The 27799-nt window shown below is 45.2% G+C and overlaps 1 protein-coding gene across 2 annotated transcripts in view; it reads left to right on the top strand.

The window, feature by feature from the left end:
- Window positions 1-27237, top strand: part of SLC35F3 (solute carrier family 35 member F3) — a 372599-nt gene extending 345362 nt beyond the window's left edge. For both annotated transcript variants that reach the window (XM_021696179.1, XM_021696180.1), the window contains 5 exons: window positions 13536-13755; window positions 20143-20268; window positions 22319-22511; window positions 23335-23424; window positions 27002-27237. In XM_021696179.1, the coding sequence (XP_021551854.1) occupies window positions 13536-13755; window positions 20143-20268; window positions 22319-22511; window positions 23335-23424; window positions 27002-27237 (865 nt within the window). The remainder of the gene's footprint in view (window positions 1-13535; window positions 13756-20142; window positions 20269-22318; window positions 22512-23334; window positions 23425-27001) is intronic.
- Window positions 27238-27799: the final 562 nt, after the last annotated feature.

The following is a 27799-nucleotide window of genomic DNA, read 5'->3' as shown; positions in this document are numbered from 1 at the left end:
GATAGATAGATAGATAGATAGATAGATAGATAGATAGATAGATAGATGGATAGTAATGAAAACACTGTTAACCAAACGCTGGGATAGCATTATGTTGGAAGGATAGCAAAATCTGCTACAGAAGGGATGATATGTAACATTGAAACATACTCATGGAAAATGCAAACACACTTTCACTTACTTATGAGCAGTAATGGCTTACATGGGAAAACGATTCTACTTAAAATTCCCCAAAAGATATCTTAACATTTTCAAAATAAACAAAAGCCTGATTCGTTACTTTGGTAACTGATCTCTGCTGCTTCTGTTTGCTTAAAGCTCTAAATAAATGCAGCGGGGGAGAAAAGAGGAAAACATTTGCCCAATAGTTCACTACTTCTAGCTGGAAGCCACTCTTAACTTTTGCCTGTTAGAAAGATTTTGTTTTCTAATATCAGAATCTCAAGGTTGAAAAACATTCAATTTCATAGAGTCCAACTTTCCTGCTAATGCTGGGGTGAATATCTTTTATAACCACCTTACAGTCTTCTTCTTGATACTGGATGAAGATATCAAGTGACCCAGGCCATATAAATATGCTATGCTATGCTGCTAGGCCATTCTGCCATCTATTTTCAATAAAACCCTGCAGTAGATGCTGATGTCTGGGAAACTACCCCTTGAATGCAAAGTGATCATCCAAGCATACCACAGGGGTCTGGAACCTCATTCTCTCCATGGCACATGTTTTCTTTATAATACCAGATATGCCCTAATCATGTGAGCCAGTGGGTAATTTTATAAATGCTTGAGTCATCTGTAATTCCCCCCAACTTTCTATTATGAATACAGTGATCCTTCAGGAAAAATTCTAAAATTTGTAGAAAATTATAAGCATGAAGATATTTGTCACCTTTTTTATTATAATAAAAAAAATTGGGAGCAATGTAGTATCCAACTATGTAGTGAGACAGTCACACTATATTCACCAGCCCTAATTTGATGCAGAATATCACCAGAATATCTATGCAAGTATCCGTCAGAAGGTCACCAGCTCCAGTTCTACACAAAAACAAATCCAGTAAGTAGAAAACCATCTGATCCCAAGGGAACATTCTTAGGAGACATTGTCAGTTAAGAAACAAGATATCGCCTTGCATGTGCATGATGATCACATGTGGGTAGACACATCTATATGGGGGAAAGAAAAATATGTCAAAATTTCATCATGAGTAACACTACTTTTCTCCTTTCATATTTTTCTTTTACACTGTTCTATGTTTTTAAAAATTCCTTTAAGAAAGCAAACAAAATGTTCCACAAAGTTAGCCTTTTTAAAATTAAGCCCATTGTAGAAAAGAGGAATCCAGCTGGATCATTTCTTGAAATTAAAGTGCAGCCTCCTGTGGGCCCTGAACTTAGGTTTTCTTTAATTTGAATATTTGCCTTTATTTCTCCTTCCTCTTCACCAGATAGAGCAGGCACAGGCCATCCCCCAATGCCTATATCCATTCATCATGATTCTTTAATTAGGGCCTTTAAGGTGAAGGAGTTATTTTACATCCTTAATCACAATGTGGATAAGTTCATTACTTTACTATATAATTTGAATTATATATAAATATCTGTGTGGTAAAAAAAAGTGTATCCACTTATGTTTGACTCTGAATAGGCTCTTCTCAGAAGGCACAAACCTATCATGGTGGTTGACTCTGAGGAGATCTGGGGCTTGGGGGTTAGGAGCAGAAGATAGTTAATTTTCAGGACCGTTCTGTAATCCAAGTTGGTTTTTTTACCATATGGAAGTTTAAGAACGGTAACTAAAGCAAAACAATCATTATGATTAAAATCTATATCTATCTTAGCTCTGACCACAACCCACATGAGTAGGTCGCTCATTGGCTTTTCCAGTCCCCGGGGTGAGGTCAGTATTTCAGTCCAGTTTTTTCTGTCCTGTGATTGTATCTTCTCCTCTTTTCTGGCTTTCGTATGAGGTTCCAGCCTCTGTCTATAAATGTCTCCATGAGAGACTCTTCCGTTTTGAGGGCTTGGCTATTCTTGCCACAAACCTAATTAGCTTTTTTTCTTCTTCAGTGAATGCTTTTCTTTTTTATAATGATGAAGGAGCTCTTTCACCTCATGAACCTCATTTTGGATAAAAGAAGTAACTTACAGGCAAAAAGTCCTACCCTAGGGAAAAAAGATATATCTTTGATTTAGGGCACTCCTAACCTCCCTCGTCAGTTCTCTACTCCCACAAAATGGCGGCACACACAAGCTCTGGAAGATGGGCAGGAGCTTCCTCCCAGCTTCACTCTCTTGTTTTCCTGTCTCCTTATGTGATAGTTGCAAAGCTATGGCTGACATCACCTTTAAATGCATTCATAGTGCAAATGCATCAGCACCTGTTTTGGATTAATCTTCTTGTTGGAAGTGAATGCTGGTAATGGACTAGAAAGTGAGATCCTGTCCCTGTTTTCCTAGGGATGCACTGATCTGGTGGTTTGCATTTTTGAATGAATGACCATGGCTCAGCTCAGGGACTGCACTTAGAGTACTTGTAGGATGAGGTAACTTCTTGGAATTCCAGACAAAATAAAAATTTTTTATTTCCTAAAATCTTGATCAAGCTGATATATAAATCGGCCACAAACAGCAAGCATATTGCCTTTCAAACCAGTCACAAAGTGAGTAGGTGTAATATTTCGTCTGAGATTCTACAAGCTTGCCCAACCCACTTGGCTTTTTCTTTTCTTTCTTTTTTTTTTTTTAAAGATTTTATTTATTTATTTGAGAGAGAGAGAATGAGAGACAGAGAGCACGAGACGGAAGAGGGCAGAGGGAGAAGCAGACCCCCCGCCGAGCAGGGAGCCCAATGTGGGACTTGATCCCGGGACTCCAGGATCATGACCTGAGCCGAAGGCAGTCGCTTAACCAACTGAGCCACCCAGGCGCCCCAACCCCACTTGGCTTTTTCTATGATGCCTCTGTTCATGTATGAATCAAGTAGGCGGTCTTTTGTTCATCTGCTGAAGGCAAGCTATGCAGCAGGTCATCTTCCAGTGTAACAGAAAAGATAGCCTCTGTCCACAGGGGTATGAGCCCATCCCATCTACCACATGCCAAGGGATTCTGGCATTTCCCAACGTCTCCTTGGGAGGCTGCGGTAGAAATGCAGTTCTGTTCCAAGAGACAAGTTTCCTTCCCATTTGGTTCCCAGAGATCATGTTGCTGAATAATACTTTGGGAATTTATCCTGCATCTCTATGTTCCCACCTACCCCCTGCCTATCCCAACTAATGCTCTCTTGATTTACTCTTTTGATTTTTTAGAACCTATTTTCATTTCTTCCTTATCACAGTTTTTTAGTTTTTTTTATTCTTTGATTAGTTGCCTTCTTTTAATGCTTCCATTTCTTTATTCTTTTTAATGTCTTCTGAGCCAGAACCCACACAGTGACTGTCTTTTGCATATCAAATATATTGAAATGACATTTTATCTCAACTGAGTGTATTCCTTAAGACCTTGCAAAGGAAGGAGAAAAAAGGTATAACTGGGATAATGGCTCCAATTTTGCTCTGCTAATATTTCCAAGCATTATTTTTATTTTCAATAAATACAGTTTGTATTTGTGAACCAAGGGAAGCCCAAATTAGTCATTTAGTTTAAGTTTTTTTATTTTATACATTATTCCATCAGTCTTTATGATTTTCGATCTCCTACTATGTATGCGTTTGTCCCTGAAATTGGATAATACATTGTATCACCACCAATATATACTAATAGCAATGCAAGCTTATTTTAGTACAAGCTATGGACAGAGATGGTGGGAGTCAAAAACATTGGCTGATGGAATTATTCTTAATGAGCCTACAGAAAGAGCCTAGTACAGAGATTTGAGCCATAGGTACAAAAGCAGGCCAGAGTTGCTCAATACAGAGAGATCCAGAAGAAAATCAGTAGTCTTCCTATCTAGTGCTCAAGACTGGATTTGTTCTCTAAGGATCTAAGCTATGTGCTGAGCTTCCTGCCCTGGCACTGAATCACATCTCCCTGGCACCATGCTGTGTTCAGTGGATCTCTGCCTGGTGTCAGCGGGCCTGTCTGCATGTCCTCCAAGACAGATTGACATGGTTTTAACAGTGGGCCCTTTGGAAACCAGCATTAAGTTGTTTCTGACCCGGAGGTCCTTACAAAATGTATGAGTCTATGTGCCACAGGGACTTTCCATACTGTTTGCACCAAACTTCTTGGGTTGCTCCAGCCCCCTGCTAGCATAAAAGTAGCCCATGTGTTTGCCTCACATTTTTTTGTTGTTGTTATTTTTCTTTTTTTTAAAGATTTTATTTATTTACTTGAGAGAGAGAGAGAATGAGAGAGAGCACATGAGAGAGGGGAGGGTCAGAGGGAGAAGCAGACTCCCTGCCGAGCAGGGAGCCCGATGCGGGACTCAATCCCGGGACTCCAGGATCATGACCTGAGCCGAAGGCAGTCGCTTAACCGACTGAGCCACCCAGGCGCCCTGTTGTTATTTTTCTAGAATGTGAGATCTTGCTCATACTTTCTTTCAGCAAGTACTATCCTAATGGTTTGTATTTAAGGGTAGTTCTTGCACGTGAACAAACTTAAGAGTCTGATTTCTCACCTGGGCATTGAGTTGTCTGGGGTGCCTTAGCATCTGCAGAAGTGACATTCCCTCTGTCTTAACCCCCACCCCACCTACTTTCTTCAGAGACTGCATTTGGACATAATCAATGAAACTATGTATTTCCATTTCCATCTTCATGAATGGTAGTAGGAATCCTCTACTTCAGAAGTCAGTCACTCTAAGATTTTTTTTTTCTTAACATGACAAGAAAGTAAAACACCAATTTGCACAATATCTTTAAGTAGATCAAATAACCAAGTTCTGGAAGTGACAAGATATTAAATAATCTGGACTCTAACTTAAAGAGTCCTATCTTTGTGGCGCCTGGGTAACTCAGTAGGTTAGGCGTCCAACTCTTGATTTTGGCTCAGGTCATGATCTCAGGGTCGTAAGATCAAGCCCTACATCGGGCTCCACACTGGGTGGGGAGCCTACTTGGGATTCTGTCTCTCCCTCTCCCTCTGCCCCTCCCCCACCTCTCTCTCTCTCTCTCTCTCTTTCTATTTCCCTGTTTAAAAAGAACAAAAAATAAAAATAGAGAGTCCTATCTTTGATAATCTATAGTCACCTGGCTTAATGGTGGCATTAGCTATGTTGCATTTAAGCCATAGCTGTTTCTATAAAGTTTTCCTTCAGGAAATTGTCTTTTTTTCTCTTTCATTTTAAACATTTTAATACAATGAACAAGACAAACACACATACATCAAGAAAGTAACACACACATAAATACACACACACAGACTTAGTACCCCTTTCACATTTCTTTGCATTAATTCTCTGAGAATACCAATGTTCTGGCATAGCCAGAAATAGGATGACACTTGACACTAAAGATGGAGGATATCTATAGGTTTCATTGGTTTACATTTGAATTTTTTTTTACCTTTTAAAACTAATTTTTTGGATATGAATTACATTGGAGAATTTGGAGTACATACACTAGAGATAACTGGTAAAAATGCATATTTCTGGCCTTATCCCCCCAAATTCTACTTCAGCCATCTGGTGTGGAATAGGAATTCACTTTGTCCACAGGTATTTGTAGAATACTTACGATGCACCGGGCATTATTCTAGGCTCTGGGGATTCAGCAGTAAATGAAACAAAGTTGCTGCCTTCATGGTATTCATATTTTTGCTGAAAGAACAAAGACAATTAAAACAATGTGAACGTAAAATATGTCACAGAGTGTGAGTCCAAGTGATGAAGAAATGAGGGGATGGTTGAGGTAGTGATGTCACTTTTATAGAAGGGTCTGGGAAGGCCTGTCTGACATTTGAGCAGAGACCTGAAGGGGTGAGGGAGAGAACCATGCGCCAACCTTCTCTCAGATTTACATTTTTTACCCTGATATCATATTGAGTAAAAGAAACCAGACACAAAAAAGTAAATAATGTATGGTTCCATCTTTATAAAGGAAAACTAAACTATTGAAACAGAACTCTCCATGACGATTATATTTAGAGGAGCAGGTAATGACTAAGAGAGGTCACAGGGGAAGTTTCTGGAGTGCTGGCATATTCTATATCTTGGTAGAGAGGGTGTTACATTTATGATTTTTCTTTATAAAAATTAATCTTTGTGCACTTGAAGAAATATACTTTATATTTCAATTTTTTAATTTACATCTAAAAAGGAAAGACAAGGAAACTATTACATTTACAATATCATCAAAAAGGATAACATACTTAAGAGCAAACTTAACCAAGGAAGTGAAAGATGTGTATATGGAAACTACACAATATTCCTGAAAGAAATTAAAGAAGACACAAAACAAAGGGAAAGACATTCAGTGTTCATTGATTGGAAGACTTAATATTGATAAGATATCAGTAGTGCCCAAAGTTATCTACAGATTTAACGCAACCCCTATCAAAATTCCAACAGCATTTTTTTCCAGAAATAGAATAATCCATCTTGAAATTCATATCGAATGTCAAGGGACTCCAAATAGACAAACTGTGTTGAAAAAGAAGGACAAAGTCAGAGGTTTCACATTTCTTGATTTCAAAACTTATTGTAAAGCTACAGTAATCAGAACTGACACGAAGTGTGATACTGGCCTAAAGACAGATTTAGAGACCAATGGAATAGAATAGAGAACCCAGAAATAAACCCTGACATACATGGTCAAACAATTTTTGACAAGGATGCTAAGATTATTCAATGGGGAAAGGACAGTCTTTTCAACAAATAGTGCTAGGAAATGTTGTGTTATGTAGATTTTACCACAATTAAAAAAAAATTTTTTTTAAAGAAAGAAAACAAAGAGAGACACAGAGAGGCAGCATGAACTTTTGGATCCAAACTTAGGTGCACATGAGAATCCTTTGGAAATTTTTAAAAATACAGTGCAGTCACATTTTAATGCAAATTCACAATAACAAAACATAAGGATGACTAATGTTTCATTTATGCATAAAATTTCAAATAATATGGCTCCCTCAAGATTTTAAAAAGTTAAACAAGAATCACAGTATCAACTCTGGGAGCCCAAGGGAACTAGAAATGCTAGGTGACAGTGTTAATATTAGCTGGCAGACAAAAATACAGTATACTGTGGGAAAACTTATCAAGGTTTGTAAATTTTGAACTATGGAATGTTGTCAAGAATGTACCCCTTCTATAAACTGCACCATTCTCTATAGGATTCTAGGCCCCTTACTAGACAATTTGATCAAGTATATCTAGGGTTGAATCCAAGCAATCCATATTTTTAAAAGATCCCTGGAATGTCTAAGACTAATGGTCTATGCATCATTGTTTAAAAACCACTGGTCCTCCATAAAGCAATAAGCACATTCATTCTGTGTAAAAAAAAATTTTTTTGACATATATTATGTCTTAGGCTATGAGGATATAAGGTGAAACAAAAGTATAATGACCACATGGAGCTCAAGTTTAGTGAAGAAGTCAGATTATTAAAGAAGCAGTTATTGTAAAGTGCAGTTATAACAGAGGATACTGTTTATATAATAAGGAGTATAGGGCATGTGGGGAGCACATATCAGGGGCACTTCACTGAAGGAGGCATATGAACTGGTGCCCAATGGATGGAAAGAAACCAACCAACCAAAGAGGGAAAAAGTAAGAGTGTTTCCGGAAAAAGAAATAGAGAATCCATTGAGACCTAGAGCAGAGTTGAAGAAAGAGCACTGAATTCACAGAACTAAAATGAGTTCAAGGTGAGGGAAATTCAGAGTAAGGATGGAGAAGTGGTGATGCATAAAGCTAAGGGTAAGGCCAAGTCAGGAAGGACCTGGCAAGCCTGGTGGGGAGCTTGGCCATTATCCTAAGGGAAAGTGAGTGGAGAGGAGGATCTCTCTGGCATGGAGAATGTGGTGGATTGGATTGGAGAAGAGACAACAGTGGAGAGAAAAGCTCAATTAGGTTTTAGCAGCAGTGGTCCAAGGGAGAGAGGAAGAGGCATGGGCTGGAGTAGTGGCCATGGGAACGAGATATTTAAAAGCAATAATCTATAGGCCTTGGTGATGAATTAGATGTGAAAAGGGAAACGAAGTTAAGAATGATTTCCAAGTATGTAGCCTGGGTAGAAATATGAGTCATGGTACCATGTTGTGATTGAGGGTTGAGGGGGAAGATATCGCATCCATTTGGGAAGGCCGAATTTGAGGTATCTGGGATGTCCAGGATGCAGGATGGTATCCAATAAAAGAAGTGTCTTAACTAGAGATTCATCAGTTGAGCTTTGAAACCAGAACAGTAGGTGAGTTGCTCAGTGACTGTTTGCAGGACAAAGAGAGGAAGAAGTAGAAGAGAAATCTAGGAAAACACCAAAGAAGTCACCCTAAGGAAGCCTTGGAAGTGTGTGGAGAGGTTGGAGAACACCAAGAGGGGTGTGCTGAATTGGAAGCCAAGAAGGGTGTTTCAAGGAGGAACAGTCAACAATGTCAAAGGCTTCCAAGAGAAGGATGAACACCGGCAGGTGCCTATTGGATTTAGCAGTGCAGAGCTCATTAGTAATCATCCCAAGGGTGAGTGGTGGGAGCTGACAGGGTTAGTAAGCTGAAAAGCGAGAGAGGCAGTCATGGCGGACGTGAGTGCAGACCACCATTCTGAAAAACCTTGGCTCTGAAAGAGGGGATGAGGGAGGACAGGGGGCTGACAAGATGCTTGCTTTCACTTGGGGGTGTATTTTGGTGAGGCTTAGACCTATCTAAATGGTGATAGAAAGGATCCAAAAGAGAGGGGGATCTTTGAGTGTTCAGTGGAGAATGAGCACAGGTCTGGACTTGAGGGCATTGTTTGATCTGTCTGGGCTCTGGCATCTTTATCTGTAGCTTCTCTGTTATCTGTGGTTTTCAAACTGCACTCCTCAGAACTGTCTCAGAGCACTCATGTTTCAGCTTTAGCCACAGCGACTTGACCTCTCTCTCATGTGTTTTTAAACAGTTTTTTATTTCTAGCAATTTAATACATATACATACTTTGGAAAAGCGAAATAGCAGTAAAAGAATCCTTAAAAAACAGCAACCCCTGTCCACACCTGTTCACTCTCAGCCACTCCTAATTCTTGTGGTATTTATGCCAATTTCTGTAAATTAAAGTCTTATCTCCATATTTCTTAAATGTAGACATCTATTGATTTCTGTCCCATCCTATGCCCAACTCGCCCAGGTTCTGATCCTTCCAACATAATGCTATCCCAGCGTTTGGTTAACAGTGTTTTCATTATTATAAGCATGCAAATATTGCTCCCTGACTCTTGTCTCCTTTTGTGAACAATCTGTCATTTCTCCTGCCAGTAACATTTGCCTCTTTTGTCTCGTTTACCTGATTTCCATTAATGATTGCTGGTTTTTTTCCTAAATGTTCTGCCATCTAAAAAACCTATCAATATACTCCCTGTGCTGGTGTAATCACAAGACTTCCTGGAGACTCCACTCCCAGAGACCTACGTGGTCTGCTATGGAGCCTCCTTGTGGCACTGGCTTTGACTCTTGGCTGTGTCAGAGCCATGCCTTCTGCTGCCATACCTTCCGCTTCCTTGGTTTACACCCTGGTGTTGGTGCAGCCTGTCCTCTAGTGGCATGGGAGTCGATGTTTTCGAGTACTGCATAACTGAAAATATCTTTATTCTACCATCCCATTTGACTGATGGTTGGCTGGTTATAGAATTCTGGTTTGCAAAAAAAAACTTTCCCTTGAAAAATGTTAAGGTTATTATGGTTTTGCTTCCATTTTGGTTGTTGAGATGTCAGATGCTATTACGATTTCCTACCCCTTGGACCTATGGGTTTTATTTCTCTTGGGAGCTTTTTATTGTTATTTTGATCCCTCATGTCACAAGTATGTGTGTTGTTTTGGTTCTTTCTTCATTCATTTTTCTTGGTGCCTGGTAGGCCCTTTTGTTATGAAGATTCATATCCCACATTTCTTTATTTTTAAGATTTTATTTATTTATTTGAGAGAGAGAATGAGATAGAGAGAGAGAGCATGAGAGGGTCAGAGGGAGAAGCAGACTCCCTGCTGAGCAGGGAGCCCAATGCGGGACTCGATCCCGGGACTCCAGGATCATGACCTAGCCAAAGGCAGTCGCTTAACCAACTGAGCCACCCAGGCACCCCCATATCTCACATTTCTAAAGAACTTTCTCGATTTATGTATTTTATAATTTTCTCCACTTCATTTTTCCCATTTTCTCTTTCTGGAGTTTCTTTTAGTTTAATATTGGACTTTCTGGCTTGACCTTCTAATCTTATCTTTTCTCTCTGTCTCTCTCTCGAGAAATTATCTTGGCTTTATATTCCAACTCTTCTACTTAATTTCTCTAACTTATCTATCCTTTATTTAATTTCCTTTTTATAGCCATTCATTCCTGTTTCATTGATATAATTTCTTCTCTTTTCTCTCCGAGGATGTTCTCTCTCCCCCAACCCTAATTATAAATCCTACCTATCCTTGAAGGTTCAGCTCAAAATCCATATCTTGTATGAGGCCTTGTCCAATCGGTTCAAATCTCTCCACTAAACATGAATTCTATAGCATTTTTATATTCCACACCATCTAATATGTGATTATATTTAAACTTGCATTGCTTTCTGTTGAGGAAATCAGTTGTATCTCCCCGATCACACTATAATGTTCTCAAGAGCAGGGACTGTTTACTTGTTCGGCATCAGCCAGAGTGACTTGTCTAGAATTGTGAATATAACAAGTTATAAACAAGTGCTTACTGATTTGGAAAAAAAAAAATGATTGGCCATCTTAATTCCACCAAACCAGGCTATCCTAATCAGGGTTCTTTAAAGAATACCAAGAGCATAGGTATTTGCCAAATAATAGGACTGTAGAACTTACACATGTTTACAATTTTTCCTATCCTACACAGTGTTTCATTCATACCTAATTCAAGAGCAATATTTTAGTGACTTGCTTTTATTGACTCTTCCCTGAAACACTCAACTTAGTTTTTCATAGGAGACACACAACTTTCTTTTCTCACATTTCATTGGTTTAGGAAATATTTAATAAATTATGCAGTTGAAATAACCAAGAACAATTGGCACAAGCAGGACTGGAAACAAACAACATCTAAATCTTGGCCAACACATGACTCAGTTAGTAGGAACCAAAGGGGTTAGGCATGCTGGAGAGTAACCTACGTGCCTTGGGCACTTAGCCTGCCAAGGAAGGAAGGGCATTCAACTGTCATGTCATTTAAGTGGAAAACAGTCAAGAGAGTATCTACTATACTTTATTCTTTGTATACCAAAAAGAGGTATCTGGAAGAAATGGATTTGTGCTCATCATCTCTCTTGGGTCCCTGTGCAATCCAGGGTACATGTGGGCAACCCAGCTGACATGGATTAGTGGACAGCCTTTGGTCTGAAAACAGCACTAGGCTCACTGGCTCAGGGGCCAATCATCTTTGTCTCCTTAGAACCAAGATCTCCCCACCTGAGCTGTACTCCCCACCATGAGTCTACAAAGGGCCAACAGAGCTCTGCTGGGCCCAGAAATCTTGCCTTTTCCATCTCCAGGATGGATCCCTCTTCGCACCACTTCTAAAACCATCACACTTTGGAAGAATCACACTTAGATTCTCAGAGAGGACATAAGGTTGTCCAAATGACTTTGGATGGCCCCTGCCACAATATGAATCATTTTTTATTATAGTCTGGGAAACTTGGAAATCCTACTTGCATTGTGGTCCCTTAAGAAGGGTAACCTCTAAGTAGAGTTAAAATAGGTTGACGTTAGGGACACCTGGCCTAGGCATCCAACTCTTGATCTCAGCTCAGGTCTGCATCTCAGGGTCATGAATTCAAGCCCCACTTTGGGCTCTATGCTGGGCGTGGAGCCTACTTAAAAAAAATGTAAAATAGGTTGACATTAGTGATGGGACAGAAGATTTGTATTCCTGTTGATCATGCTAGAAGGACTGGCACCACTTTATAGCTACTGAAAATCCCAAACACGAAGGAAGCCATCCCTGGTCTTTGTTCTCGAGGGCAAGAAGACTGTTCTATGAACAGGGGCTTGAGAAAACCCCATAGAAAATACTGTATGAAAATCACGCAGCAACAGAAATATCAGCCTATCAGATGAGAGTTTTGTTTCTATAAAGTCAAACTGGAACCAATTCAGTTGAATTGGTTTCGTGGTAAATTTAGTGATTCAAACACTTTCCCTGGCGCTGGTTTAGAAGCCACATAGGATTCTGAGTTCAGTGAAAGGTAATGAGCTTCCTGTTTCTTCTGGGGCTTTCCCACAGGCGAGTAGTGAACAGGGGCAGATTTCATTTTGGGTTGGTGATAAGAACAAATTGAATTACATTAAAAATCACACCAAATCCCGTTTGACTCTTGCTTTTAATTTTCCTCCTTTCCCGCTGCATTTTAATCTTAAGTGACAGAGGCCGCAGCTGTTCTCCCAACGCTGGGGTATTTGGCTTATTTTAGTTTTATCTTTCCTCTCACTGACTCCCATCCTCACTTACTGATGCATCAGCTGTGCTGGGCCCTGCGTGTGAGCCTGGGTGTTGGCGGCCATAGGAGCCGTGCTCCTTGCTCATCTGTCTCCTTGTCTGGCTGTCAGGGCAGCAGAGCAATGACCTTGGCTCCCCAGCAATCCAGGTCTGCAGACCAAGCCCCTCTCGGGGCTCTCTCCACTCTCTCTACCCCCTGGCCTCTTCTGCTGCCTTCTTCCGCTTTGGTTTTCAGAAATGGGTTTTCATACACTGATGGTCCTTCCCCTGGAATCGAGAATGACATTGAAAACCTTCCTTCTATAGCTGTTTCCTCATCCCACTCTCTGTTCACAGAGGCTGAACTCTTGGACCTGTGCTAGTTTCTCAGGGGGCGTGGAGACATGAACTTCCATGCGGTGGAATAACGGATTCTAAAAACGGCCTCACGGGGAGAAAATGCATAGCTCATTAACACTAGTGGTATCGCAGCCAAAACATATTGGCTGCCTGACCACAAAGACAATTCTAGCCAGAGGCAAATTTTTAAAAAATATGTCTCAATGAGTTCTCTTCAAGTATTCTTCCCCCATGGTAGAGGTCTAGTGACTTCCTTCTCTTACCAAGCAAGTGACAGAATTCCTCAGTCAGTCACCATGGACCTGGGCCCTCTCTTCAGATCAGATAATCCCAACACGCCAGTGCCTTCTGTCTAGAACCATCAGTTCCAAATGTAGCATGAGCCCAAGGAATAAATCTATGATGTCAGATCACCGTGGGACATTTTCTTCAACGGACTAAAGCAACAGGTCGGAGACCTACTTAATAGATTTTCATTAAAAAAAAAAAAAGAATTTAAAAAATCAGAATAAACGGCTTGTACCCCCCTTCTAATTTGCTTTAAAAATGGGTATAGGGGAAAAATGGTCTGTCTCAACCCAAGAATATAATAACACTGCCTCTCTTTCCTTGTTTTAGGGAGTGCTGTCGATTTTTTGGAGACAATGGCTTGACTTTGAAGGTGTTTTTTACCAAGGCAGCACCCTTTGGTGTTCTTTGGACACTCACAAACTACCTGTACTTACATGCAATAAAGAAAGTAAACACTACGGATGTCTCCGTGTTGTTCTGCTGCAACAAAGCTTTTGTGTTCTTGCTCTCATGGATCGTTCTCAGGGACAGGTTCATGGGAGTGAGGGTAAGTTCCTTATTATCTGTCTTCCTCCCTCACTCGGTCATGTCAACCAAAACCTGCCCATTGGCTTGCTTGGCTCCATGTGCTGCATCCTAAGCCTAAACTGCTGACCACTGTCCTGCCGATTTGCAGCAGAAAAGGAGCCTGGGTCTCCGTGTGCCTTGCAAACTTTCTTGCTTGCAAACCATACTCGACAAGCATTCATTAAAGCACCTTTCATTTCAAGCATTTCAGTAAGCATTCCCTAACGTGTGTGCCCGTCGGGGACCCAACCTGGGGATGGCGATGTTCTCCCCTCTCTGCGTGCTCTCCCGCTCTCTCCCGAGGACAGCCGCACCCTGCCGCCCAGAGCTCTCTGCTAACCCTGTCCCTCTTTGCTTAGGATGCACCTGAAAGCAGGGGGATCCTTCCGCATCCACATGGACGGGCAGGCGGTCTCGGTGCGCCCCCTCTCTGGACCGTGTGTACAAAGCTGAAGTGGGCCAGAGACACTTGTGCTAAATCCAGATGGTGGACGGGCAGTTTCCTTCCCTCCACACCCCAGGTGAAGGGAGAGTGAGATTCTGTCCTCGAATTACCTCTTGTTGTCAGAACCGAGACTCAGCAAATCCCATTAAAATCTAGTCAAACTCAGCTAGTCAAATGTCTAACAGTGGTGTGAAATATGATCGTGTGGCACATACAAGGACTCACCCCGAATAAAAGGATCGAGGGGACAGTTCACGTTGACGGAATCCTGGTGGCTTCTGCTTGTCTCCCTCTAGTGGCCAAGAGCTGCTACTGCCCCATCACCACCTTGCCGGCAAACAAGGACAAAGGAAGATTTGGATTTGGCCTTGCAGCTAGTTCTCTTGTGGGGCGGGGCGGGGGGCATCACTAACTTCTTCCTGCACCTTCAGGCCCTGTGGGCAAGCCAGGCAGCTGAGAGCCCTTTTGATGGGCAGTCCCATTCCCCTGAACCGTGCTGGCACCTGGCAGGGGGCAGACTCCAGGGCCCTCTCTTACTTGTGTCCTTTGCTCATTGTCCTGGGAACAATGACATCACCCTGGTGGAGGATTCACACCCACCTAGTTACTCAAACAGCAGTGGGGACATGAGTCAACTGCTGAGGAGTATTTCTGGCTTGCAGTAGGGGGAAACTTTGTTTTGAGGCTTAATGTTAATTTTGGAATTAAAAACTCACTCCCCTTGCTAACCACCCAGAAAAGCTTTCAGCAAATAAATGATCTCATGCATCTCCACAAGAAATGTAGGTAGTTCCAGCAGTAATCTGTCCATCAGCCTGCCTGGCTGGACTCTGAAGACTCAGATGTCCTGGGGCCCGTGGTGACTTTATTTGGATGCAAAATCCCAAGGGAATTCATGAAACTTTTTGGCATGTTTCTGATGTCCAAAGCAAATTCCAGAGAGGATCATGTTCACTGGGAAGAGAAACCCAGGTGAATTCTGCCTCTAAGCAGGATTTTTTTTTTTTTTTTTTTTTTTGAGGTTAAGAGAAAGAGTTAGAAAATACTTGAAACCCTCCTAGGCTCAGAGGAACAGCATGGCACACCCAGATCTTCCCTTTGTTGCTATTCATGGCTAAGACGGTTATCTCCCCTGATGTCCCTGACCTGTGATCCAGTCTGGTCATCCTGGCCACTTGGCCAGTTGGGTCTGTGCTGACAGCTGTATACTGAACAAAGTCTTATGTTGAAGCCATCACTAGGCCGGCACTGAAATGAAAGTCTAAGCAGCTGGTGCTGCTGATGCAATCGTGTAACCCGTAACATACCGTGCGGTTGTGGGTCTCTCTAACGATCATCACTCCTCTGGGAAGCATGTGACCTGCCATCTGAGAGCTTCCCACTCGAAGTCATGGCAGATTCCCCTCTTCTCATCTTTAAGAGTTCAGAGAGCTAGCAAAATCTGGGAGAGACCCCCTCAGTGGCCAGAGTGACGGGAAATTTCCCCTTGAGGACAGATGGAAACTCAGATCCTGGATAATATCTAACTGGTGCAAGGGTTCTCTTAGGTTTCTCTCAGACTGCTGGGTTAGCTGGCACAGAATTTCCCAAGTTTGAAGGGAAATGACACGGTTCACCTTGCTGGAGGGCCAAGCATACGAGCCTGAGAGTCACACAGATAGGAAGAAGATGAAGGAGCCTCAGGATTATGTTTGTGGGAACAGACTGCACAGCGCACCTGTGTTTATTAAGACAATGACTCAAATCACAAGAGCTGTGGTTCCTGCGAAACACCAACTGGTCCAGGTCCCGTGGACTGACCAACAAGCAGCAAACATCTCACGCCAGAGAGATCCTGGCCACTTACAGCATCAGAGGTGACCATCGAAAGGAGCCCAAGGTGACCACTGTGTCACCCTTTGACTCTGTGCTTTCTATGTGTTCCCTGGCTCTCCAGACGCAGGCTTTCTGACCCAACAGGGAGGTGCTCTCGCCTAGAGTCAAGTGGCTAGGGTTTGGATCTGGATTCCACTCTTATAAGCTGTTGGGCCTTGAGCAAGTTATTGCACGTCTCTGAGCCTCTGTTACCTCATTTTAAGGTAGATGAGTACTCGTTTTAGAGAAGAGTTGTGAGAATAAAATAAGATGGTGTATGCCCGGCACATAAAATCCAGTAACTGTTCTTTCTCGGTGTTGTTATTTCTGTTGTTCCTTCTCAGTTGGAGGGCTTTGTTGGATCAGCCCAGTACTTTTGGTGACCGTGTCAGAAGCTGATGAACATCGAAGGAGGCAGTTTTGTTTAGCAAAAGCAGCACTAGAATGAGAGCAAGGAGAACTCGGGGGGGCGTGAAGTACAGTCTCTACTATAGCCGAAGCCCACCCAGCTGTGCTCAGCAGCTGGACCGAGAAAGGGCGGTGGGTGAGACCATTCCCCCCGCCCCCACCCACAGCTCAGGGCACATGGAAGACGGGATCCTCCGCTTGCTGAGCAGCTAATCATAACTGCCCACAAGAGTCAAGACCCTCCAACCAGGAGGGACTGACGCAGAAACAAGAAGGCACGCTGAGAGATCATTCACGTGGGCCCTTGAACCCCAGCAGCACATTCCTGGGGATCCTGTGCCTTTTCCAAGACCAGGTCCCATCTCGGGTTCTAGCCGATGTTTTCAATCTTTACAGTGCTCTCAGCGTCTCACGAGAGGCTGTTCCTGAACGGTAGCTCCAGCGTCTGATCCCGACTGCCTTGTGTTGGGGAGGCTGCCCCCTGCCACCCGAGCGCAGCACAGGGGAGGACCCAGAGCACACAGAGCCTGGGGGAGCACCGCAAGGCTCACGGCTAGCCCCTTCCCACGCCCTGAAATCAGAAGGGTCCACTAGACGATCCCACCAAACTCTAATAGTCTGCTGGATAAGAGCAGCCAGGAGCTGGGAGGGGAAGTCTATTTACAGTTTGTCCTTTCCGTTGCTCAGAATTGCCCCAGATTGTACACATCCACAGTGCACCCCACAGGGCTCAGTCTGGCAGAGGGCACGCAGTCCATCCCAGTTTGAGCAGAGTGGGGAGCTTGTCTGAGGGGTGGTCACACTCCATGCTGCGCCCACCTCTCTCATTCCTCCTTGATCCTCACGGGGTTTGGCTCCTTCCCCTCACCCTGACATCAGAGGGGGAGCAGTGGGGCCATAAGGGATGCAGGACGGAGCCCCCAGGGGCCGGGCAGGCTACAGTGGGGTCACCATGTGAGGTGGGGCCACCAGTAAGAGGGTAATTGCCACGCGCTGACCTTGGTGTCTCCTGCGCCTACATTTCCTCCTCCTCTAGCTAACTTTCCCACCCCCCCCCGGCCCTTCTCTGTGCTAGGGCCACTGTTACCCATCAGTCTGAAGCCCCGAGTCCCTGTTTTCGGACAGGTCAATGAGATACGTGGAGGGGGTGGTGGAAGGTGGGAGAAAGGAGAGACGGAGAAGTTCAGTTGTCTCCTTTCCTTTATTTTCTCCTCAAACTCAGCATTCTGCCCCAGGGACACCCTGATCTAGAAGATGGGGGGCGGGGCGTGTGAAACCACAGGACAGGCACCACTGGCCTTCCTGGAAAGTACATTGTAGTGCAGGAAATAGGCAGCAAACATTCCCAAGTGCAAACCAAGAACACCCGATATGTTATGATATGAATGTAAAATATACATGTCATTTTTAAGGATAGAACTGGGATCTTGAAAGGAATGTCAGGCTTGAGGAAGGACTTCCAGGCTCTGCCCCCCAAACCCCCGTAGGGTGTTTCAGCTCTGCCCTGCTGTCAGGGGCATTAAGAGTGAGCTTCGCTCCAGCACTTTGGGTGGGCCCCAGGCTAAGGCTAAGAAATTATCTTGGCTTTATATTCCAACTCTTCTACTTAATTTCTCTTCATGGGAGTGAGGGTAAGTTCCCCTGGTGCCACCTCTCACAATGACCTCCGGGCGCCTGAGCTCCTCAAGTGTGGCTTGGAGGCCTCTACCTCTTCCCCACCAACCCCTTCCCTCAGCTCTTCTGCACAGCACAGCCCCGGGGCAGTGGGGAGGGGGACGGGGAGCTTGCAGCCCTTTATTATTGAATCAGTAGAGAAGACAGAGAAAGAGGCTGGAGACCAGCCTTCTACGTCTTGAGGAGAAAATCAACCCTGGGGCTCCTTCATTTCCTTGAAACTTCAGCCCCAAGTTTGGAAAGATTCAAGCACCTTTGGGGATGCACCAAATCATCTGAAATTCAGCTCTCTTCATCCCTCCCTCTTTTTTCTACTTATTTCTCTCCCTGTGGCCTAGCGAGGTCAACCTGTTCCAAGCAGCATCTTTGCAATATGTGTGTCCCCTGGCCCAGAACTCTGCCTGCCTTGTCACTTGCCCCTTTCTTCTCCTGAAAGGAAGAAAAAGTCACTTATTGTCTTACTATCTCTGTTTCTTTCTTTTCGTGAACAGTTGTACACAATACGGGTAGCGTTTGCATATGAAACATATTCAGTGCGTGATGTAGAATGAGGCCTAACAGTGAGCTACTAAGCCAGAAAGGACAAGTAGACAATCAATTGCCTGGCACTCCTCTAATAAACGACCATCACCTGCTCTCTCCAGAGCCTCTGTGTTGTTACATGAGCAGACTTAGCATTACAGGAAAATATTGCACGAGGAGTATTCTAGAAGTATGTAACTCACACTACGTGAGGCTCAACCACGTTACCTTTCACTAACCTGAAAATGTTATGCTTAAGCCACAAAAGAAACCTCAATTCAAATCTCAGAGTATAGTTGGCAGTGGTGAATTCTGTGAATCCTACTTGTCCTGGTTTTATAGATCAACGCTGACTTTGCAATCAGACAGACCTGAAATTTTGCCTCCCCGCACAGCCACACACCAGCTCTGTGACTTTGGGCAAGTTACATGACCTCTCTGAGCCAAAGTTTTCATGTTTACAAAATGAAATGGATGATAGTATCTGCCTACTTTGAGGATCGAATGAGAAAATACAAAGAAAACACTTATCCCGTGACCACTTAGTCAGTCAGTGGTGGCTACTTAAGATTGTTATCGGTAGCTGAGGTCAATTTTGAATGACCCATTAAGAGGGATAAAGCTCTCAGTGAATCCAGGAGAGGAAACACGTGTTCTGCCTACAGCACCCCCAGCCCCACTTCGCACCAGCGACACGTAGGTAGCTCCGTGACCACCTCGGGCTAGAACCATCTTACTCTCTGCGCTGATGCATTTCTCCTTCGTGAAATGTTATCCCAAGTAGTTAGTGCCCTGTGTAATCGGACAATTTTACTTTGTGTGGCAGCAGAAGTGTGTACAACATCTCCCTGGGGCGTCCATTCAACGTGAGAAGTCTGGGTCCGAACAATCCCAGGATTGAGGAGGGCCGTGGAGGGAAGCCCCCTCCGCAGCTAAGGAAAGGCACGGCGCCCCCAGGGGTAGGACACTGGGGCCCTTTGGCACATGACACTCACTCTTTCAGAAGACCCTACCGCTGGCGTGTTAAATGGGGCCAACATCTGTGCCCTCTCTGTTGAGATACCACGTACCTAAGAGCAAGATGACATGAGGTGCTTTCAGAAGGTTGGGCGGGAACTGGGGTCATTTCCAGGGGCAGTCTACCAGACCTCGTCAGGGCCAGATCCCCTGCTGTTGGCATTATGACCGCCTCCTGTGCGGTCTCCAAGCACCACAGGGATAGGCCACCACATGATGCTGAGCCACGGCACATCTCCTTGCCGCCAACTCTTCCAGGGGGTTCGATCACACTAAGCTTTCCTAAGCAAGAACAGGAATTTCGTTTGTTCTTCAGAGAACTGGGAAAGAGACACCACTCTTCCCTCGCATGAGAACGCTCATGAGCATTTCTGCCTCGTTGGCCCTTCGGAGGCCCATCAGACTCCCCACCACCACCCTCACCACTGGTTTCTCCCTTCTGTGCAGATTGTGGCCGCCATTCTCGCCATTGCTGGGATCGTGATGATGACCTATGCCGATGGCTTCCACAGCCACTCTGTCATCGGCATAGCGCTGGTGGTGGGCTCTGCGTCCATGTCTGCCCTTTACAAGGTAAACATACGGGGAGCAAGCTCTCTGAGAGAAGAGCAGGCCTCAGCGTGGTCGGCCTGTTACCTTTGGGGCATCTTTGATGGTACCTGTGCTTTAAGACGAGCAGCTGTTTTCAGTGTGCAGATAGACTTGCAGGGATGAGGGAGGCATGCACCCGCTCTTGGCTTTGGCTCTCTAGACCTTTCCGTCCAGGGCCATCTCTTTGCAGCACTGGGCATAAAATAGGTGGAACAGTGGATGGGCCCAGCCTCAGTCAGATGACTTCATTGGTTGGCAAGGACTGGAGAAGGACCAGGGCCCCTGGGGGCCTGGCTCAGCGTTTGGGGAGATGACTTCCCACCAGGTTTGACACGAAGATTTAAATATCTTGTGCAACCTCGTCATTGAGATCTTTCATTGCATGGTTTTTTGCAGCTACTGGTACTCAGCGTGAATCCATATGCATTTTAAGCATTGCCCATAGCAATAAATAAAAACCCAACTCCTGTGATACGGGGATTATAACATATTTTTGACAAAATGTGGGGAAGCCCTAGAAAGCATGTCCCAGCTGCGGGGCTGGATGAAGCCATGTGTGTTCCCCACCCTCTGCTCCTCCACCCCCTCATGGCTCCTGGCTGCTCTCCTTCCTCCTTCCCTTGCTTCCTCTCTTCCATAGGGAAGACTGCAGATTTTCTCTGGCCTCCAAGTTGGGAACCTGACCTGGAGGATTCAATGAGGAATGAGGTTTTAGCTTTGAGACTTATGGCCCTTCCTGGATCCAGGCAGTAGGACAGAGGAAAATTAAAGTACGGTAGAGAGTTAGAAGAAAAGGCACTTTTTTTTTTTTCCAGCTCTGTGTGTAACACATTTTGTGGTTTTGGAACGAGAAATGACTGTACCTTCCCGTCCTTCATCAGCTCCCCACACTCACTGCCCACAGAGAGAGGCACACACACCATCTACCTGCTCTGGGACGCATCTCCCCAAGAGGATGTGATAGCCCCGCACCACTCTGAGACTTCAAAGCCACTATTCAAATGCAGAAAATGGGACCAGGCCAACTCTGCTGGACTCAGTTAGCTGCGTGCTAATGGGAAGCAGAGCGCATATGGAAATGCAATCCACAATGAACACAAATTTCTGATTTCGACTCCCCTTTCCTATCTCCTCCACTGCCTGATGTTTATCCAGAGGGGCCGGTGGGTGGAAGGCTGAAAGCAATTTATTTCTCTTCTTATGCTTCCTGCACAAATGCCCAGAAATACCTGAAAGATTTGTGAAGTGGCTGAAAAAGGAGGAGGCAGGCAAAGTAGGAGGCACAACAATGCAGAGACTCAAGCTGGACTCAGATCCATTCACTGGTTGTGGATAGTTCACTGGAACACGGAGGCGGCTGCCTCTGTCATCCCGGCTTCCCGGCCACTCCAGGCACGTCTGTCCCTCTCCTCCTGCGCCTCACACCCCTCAAATACATACAAGGACAGGTGCAAGAAATCAAAGTGGGGTACATACCACTAAAAATAGTTTCTGGAAGAGGGCGGGTGGGATGGAGCAGAGATGAGCTCTGAGTGTTAGAATCCCTCTACCTTCGATTTATAGAAAATGCCTTCGCAGCCAAAGCTCTTTGTCCTGAGGGCAGGCTGTGTTGTAGAAAGGCAGAGGTCCCCAAGAGGAATGTGTCCCCGTGGCAGCTATTTCTAATTTCTGTGGCTTCCCCATCTTCGGACGCTCTGAAGCTGGGGCGTGGTGTCACGAGTACAACACAGACAAATCAAGCCTAGCGTGAAAAGCCATGACTCCCGGAGATGCCCTCCGTGATGCCTGAGATCCGTAACTCTCCATTGTGGCGCTGCTGAGATTTGGGTATTCGTACGAGCGTGCCTAGGGCAGACCACAGCCCCCCTTCCCTGAAGGCCTAGTGAGGTCGGATTTGCCTGTCACCTGGATTTGCCTGTCACCTGGCTGCCGTCCTGCCCTCCGGCCCAGCCTCCGTCAGGTGCACCCACTGCCCCTGAGGCAAGGCGGCTGAGGCAAGCCTTCACCCACCCTCCTCTGCTTTCTCCGGCAGGTTCTGTTCAAGCTCCTCCTGGGCAGTGCTAAGTTCGGAGAAGCCGCCTTATTTTTGTCCATTTTGGGTGTGTTTAACATCCTCTTCATCACCTGTATTCCCGTCATCCTCTACTTTACCAAAGTGGAATACTGGAGCTCTTTCGATGACATTCCATGGGGAAACCTTTGTGGATTTTCAGTCCTCTTATTGAGTAAGTGGCGACCCCCCCCCGTCGGTCAGAATACCCCTGTCAGAAGCAACGACTGATGATCAGGACCTGGGCAGCTCCAGGGGCATCTAGAAACCCATGCCCGAAAGAAGAGAAGCCTTCTATGGTTATCCTTAAGTTCCCAGTGCTTTTCAAGACCCTGGTGTCTCTCCAAGTGAAGCCTTTGTAATGACAACACTGGATTCTAATTCCAGAACCACCAGCATGGCCGTAGTAGGCACGGTCACTGCTGCTCCAAATAGTGCTGTGTGTGACCTCCTGATAACAGAACATTCCTCACAGGTCCGGGAGGGAGCTGGCCAGTTAATGCACGCAGAGTTCTTAGAACATTGTCCGATGTGAGTCAGTGTCCAACACGTTGTCTCAGTTATCATTACGATGAATATCATCACCACCATTACTTGGGAGAAGGCTGGTCCTAGGCAGGAAAGTAGCGAAGGATGGGCCTCACCCAGTTTCCATCTCAAAATGCATAACCCAAAGCACCTGGCCGTCCTCATCCCAGAATCACTGTCGGCGACAAAGAAAAGCAAAGTTAGTAGGATGAGTCGGATGGTCCCAGTCCTTTTTTCCAGGGCCTTCTCACTGATGACCTTTTCTGAATTTCTTTGCTCTTCTTCAAAGCTCGGGGAAGGGAGGAAAGCTGATTAATCAGGATATTTGTCCCTAATCCCCACCCACGCTCACTGAGTAGTAACTCCCGTGACTCCAGCCTCTCCGGAGAAGCTGGGGTGGGACAGACCAGGGAGGATACCAAGGCCAGGGCCAGTAACCAATAATACCCTTCTTCTGTTCTTTATTTCAGCATTCAATATTGTATTAAATTTTGGAATCGCCGTTACGTATCCCACTCTGATGTCTGTTGGAATCGTCCTCAGTGTACCTGTGAATGCAGGTAAGCCTATATGGCTTCCTCTATCTGCTTGTAAACACACACTCACACTCACACACACTCACACTCCCGAACACACACATTCACATGCAGTCTTGCTGTGCCTGCTATGGAAAGCATGTTTGCCCTTCTGGGTAGAAAGAAAGCACCTCGGTAGAATGTCGGCGTGTGTTACATACACGGTATTTCTCCAGAATGCATCGATTTTCACTAACACACCAAGATATGACAATCTCAAGCCATCTCAGTTCTAACTGCTGTGGGAACCAGAGATGAATCTCATTAATCTTAGTAATAAGTATGGAACTGTAGCGGAAAAAAATTCAGTTTTGTAAGTGACTTTCTGGGGGAGAAAGTGTGCTCAGGGTGTGACAGGTGTGGGGTAGTGTTTGCAAACTGGGGAAGCACAAACATTATTTATTCTCCACCTCCCAGAAGGAACAAGAGCCCTTTGGCCAGTTACTCGGGACCTTGCTTTGCTTTCTGCTTGGGGATTCCCCAGTGCAGTCTCTTGGCAGCTCTTTCAAAAACTTGTTATTGACAGCCCCTCACCTCCTTCCTCTTCCTGGCTCATTCTGGGGTCCATTTTGGACTTTCTTCCTGGAGCCCCCTCCTCACACCTGACAGCCCCATCTAACCTGTTCTTAGCCAGAGAAGGGTTTGTAAATCAGTTCTCTCCATCACACTCACCCCCTTGGCCCTGGCACAGGCCCCTCCCCCAAAGCCAAGTCCAGAAGCCTCCTACCCACAAGGCCATTAGAGGATTCACCCCCAGGGAATGGCAAGCCCTTATCCTGTTCAATGTGGCATCAATAGGCAAAACAGTTCTCAATTTCCTAAGCCTTTTCCTGTGATTTGGTTCTTCACCCCTCCTGTCCCACATGTTCCTCACATGACTCACCCTGGCCCCAGACTCTTCTCGGGATACCTCGGGGCAGTGTGTGGAAAAAGGCCTGGCCGGGGCATCCGGGCACTGCGCTCGGGCCAGCACCAGCCCTGCCCATCTCGAGGATGGTGGTCCCAGCTCATCAGCTCTCTGGGCCTTAGCTTGTCTCCCCTCAACACTGCAAAATGCTGAAAGTTCCAGAGCTCCTGGAGAGCTGATAAGAAGTGGTCCAACCTGTCAGGCTCCCGATGCTGCCGCCTTCGGAAAAATAACTTATCAACTTACCCCCTCCACCTCACTGCGTCTTCATAGTTGCAGTGATCCTATTGCGAGAAGGCATCTGGCAGGTAGCTGCTAGGTGGAGGCTCACTTTGCCCGTCTCATGCAGCCAGGTGTTTGAGAGATTAACCAGATTCCCTTCTTATTATTCACCTGCAACATAAGAGGTTTAATCGTGTGTCAAAGGAAGGAATCACATTCAATTCGCAACTGGAGGAGAGCGGAGGGGCCCGCCATTACCGGATGTATCAGACCAGAGTCCTTGGGTGGCTTTCCCACACACCCTGATGTTTATCACTGCTCATGTGCCCTGCTAATTGACTATCCCTGTGTGCTGAATGTACCGAATGTTCTGTCATTATTCAAAGTTCAAGTATTTCTGGATTACAGTGAGATAAAAGAGGCATTTTGTCTTTTTATATCTCTAAGGATATTCTTTTTTTATTTCTTATTTCTTTTTTTTTTTTAGTTTTATTTAAATTCAAGTTAGTTAACATATAATGTATTATTAGTTTCAGGGGTAGAATTTAGTGATTCACCAGTCGCATATAACACCCAGTGTTCATCACATCACGTGCCCTCCTTAATGCCCATCACCCAATTACCCCATCCCCCACTGACCTCCCCTCCAGCCACCCTCAGTTTGTTCCCTAGAGTTGAGAGTCTCTTATGGTTTGTCTCCCTCTCTGTTTTTCTCTTATTTTATTTTTCCTTCCCTTCCTCTGTGTTCATCTGTTTTGTTTCTTAAATTCCACATATGAGTGAAATTAGATGATATTTATCTTTCCCTGCCTGACTTATTTAAAAGAGGCACTTTAGGGCGCCTGGGTGGCTCAGTCGTTAAGCGTCTGCCTTCGGCTCAGGTCATGATCCCAGGGTCCTGGGATCGAGCCCCGCATCGGGCTCCCTGCTCGGCGGGAAGCCTGCTTCTCCCTCTCCCACTCCCCCTGCCTGTGTTCCCTCTCTCGCTGTGTCTCTCTCTGTCAAATAAATAAATAAAATCTTTTAAATAAATAAATAAATAAATAAAATAAAAGAGGCACTTTAGTTCCACAAAAGGGCTACTAACAAAAATTTTTTTTCAGGTTTAACGTTCATCCCTTTCTCTTTCTCTGCCCACCCTGTAGACAAGGTGAGAGTCAGGGAGGAGGGGGAGGCGGGGAGGCAGGAGAGGTGGAGGACCGGGAGGGGAGAAGGATGGAGCCAGGCTATATCCTGGGCAGCTGGAGGGGGCCCACGCGTGGCGAGCTGGCGGACAGCCGGCCAGTGAGGCGGTTTTCAAAGGCTAACTCGGCAAACCCTCTTTCACCAAATGATATAAAAGAAATGTATATATGGTGTCTCTCGTGCAGAGGGCGGGCTCCAAATCCGCTTTGTCTGGCCGAATTAAGAAAACAGGGAAATAAAACAAAAAAAAAAAAGAAAAGAAAAGAAAAAAAGAAAAACCTTAATATCCCCAACGTTTCTGACCATTTAGCTATGAAGAGGATGGTGATATGGGTTTTTATTTATGGACATTGATCCTACTTCTCATTTTGTTCCCTCACCTGATGTGAGTCAGGTATGAGCCATGTGCCCCGTAGACCTTTAAAAAACATTAATAGTTAGTGATGACCCAGGTATTTAGAGCCTCCTGCTAATGATGCCCTGGGGCAGAATAAGAATTTATATTTATTATCTTCTTTTTTTTTTTTTAAGATTTTATTTATTTATTTGAGACAGAATGAGAGAGAGAGAGAGCTCATGAGAGGGGGGAGGGTCAGAGGGAGAAGCAGGGTCCCCGCCGAGCAGGGAGCCCGATGCGGGACTCGATCCAGGGACTCCAGGATCATGACCTGAGCTGAAGGCAGTCGCCCAACCGACTGAGCCACCCAGGCGCCCCTATATTTATTATCTTCTAAAACCAGTTTGAGTTTGGTCTTCAAACCATATATATGCATATATTAGGAAATAATGCTTTTAAATTATAAAATGTCATTTTTTTTTTCATGTCATAGAAGACATGAAAAGTACCAAAAATATAAAGAAAGCAATAACATTTTCAGCGTCCTGCCACCCAGGGGTGGCCAAAATTAAACTTTGGGGTGATGTGTGTGTGTGTGTGTGTGTGTGTGTGTGTGGATATATCTCCAACTCCCCATTCATTTTGTCTCTCGCTTAAATCAATGTCTGAACTAAGTTGTCAGGTCAGTTTGGGGAAGTGAAATAAAAGCGCCAGGCTTCACACCAGAGAGGTGTTACAAAATTAAGAGGCAGCCCCTGCCCGCCAGGAACAAAGCCACACGGAGGAGGATTCTGCAGTCAAGGAAGACCCCTGCTCCGCACCACCTGCACAAGGGGACGCCCCGGGCCCCGCCCTGCGCCCGGGGCCTGGCTCCTCCTCTGAGTAACCCGGCTTCTCTCTGTCTTGCGCAGTGGTTGATCACTACACCAGTAAGATAGTCTTCAACGGGGTCCGGGTCATCGCCATCATCATCATCGGCCTGGGCTTCCTCCTCCTGCTCTTGCCGGAGGAGTGGGACGTCTGGTTGATCAAGCTGCTCACCCGCCTCAAAGTCAGGAAGAAGGAGGAGACGGCGGAGGGCGGTGCAGACCTGGGTTCGGGACCTCAGAGCAAGAACAGAAGAGCCCGCCCTTCCTTCGCGCGCTGACCTCGGCCCTCCAGAACTCTGCGGCGAACGCTCACACTCGTGTTAGGGACTTGGAGGTCTGTTCCTAACAGGGGACCCTCAGTTTGGTAAGGTGTGTACATACCTGTACAGTTCCGGTAATCTGCGGTAAGTTATACGGTATTTATTGGCATGTCCAATTTGCTTGCACTTTTTCCACATCAGACCTTTCACCTAAGGGTACCAATTCCAAATGAAAGAGAAAAGAAGAGCCTCTGGGCCCTTTTGAAATGAATGTAAAGCCGGTTAAAATGATCCTTGAGTAGGTGGTTCGGGATGACAAGAGGCAGGGCAGGTGTTTTGAATCTTAGCAACTGCAAATTACATTGCACACTGTGATTATTTTTCAGCTATGGTAGGTCATATTTAGTTTTATACCAGAGCTGTACTCTTAATTTTAAGGGATTTCAATGAACCAAAAGATAACTGTAAGTTACTTTGGGTGGATGGAGGAGGGAGGGTTGGATGCGAAGAGGGGAAGCAGAAAAGCAAAAAATGGACTTCGGAACCCACCGACTGCGGCTAACCTGGGGGGGGTCAGGTG

The sequence above is a fragment of the Neomonachus schauinslandi genome, chromosome 6, assembly GCF_002201575.2.
Source record: "Neomonachus schauinslandi chromosome 6, ASM220157v2, whole genome shotgun sequence".
Taxonomy (NCBI): Eukaryota; Metazoa; Chordata; class Mammalia; order Carnivora; family Phocidae; genus Neomonachus; species Neomonachus schauinslandi.
The sequence above is the reverse complement of the archived record's forward strand: the minus strand, read 5'-3'. Positions and strand labels throughout refer to the sequence as shown.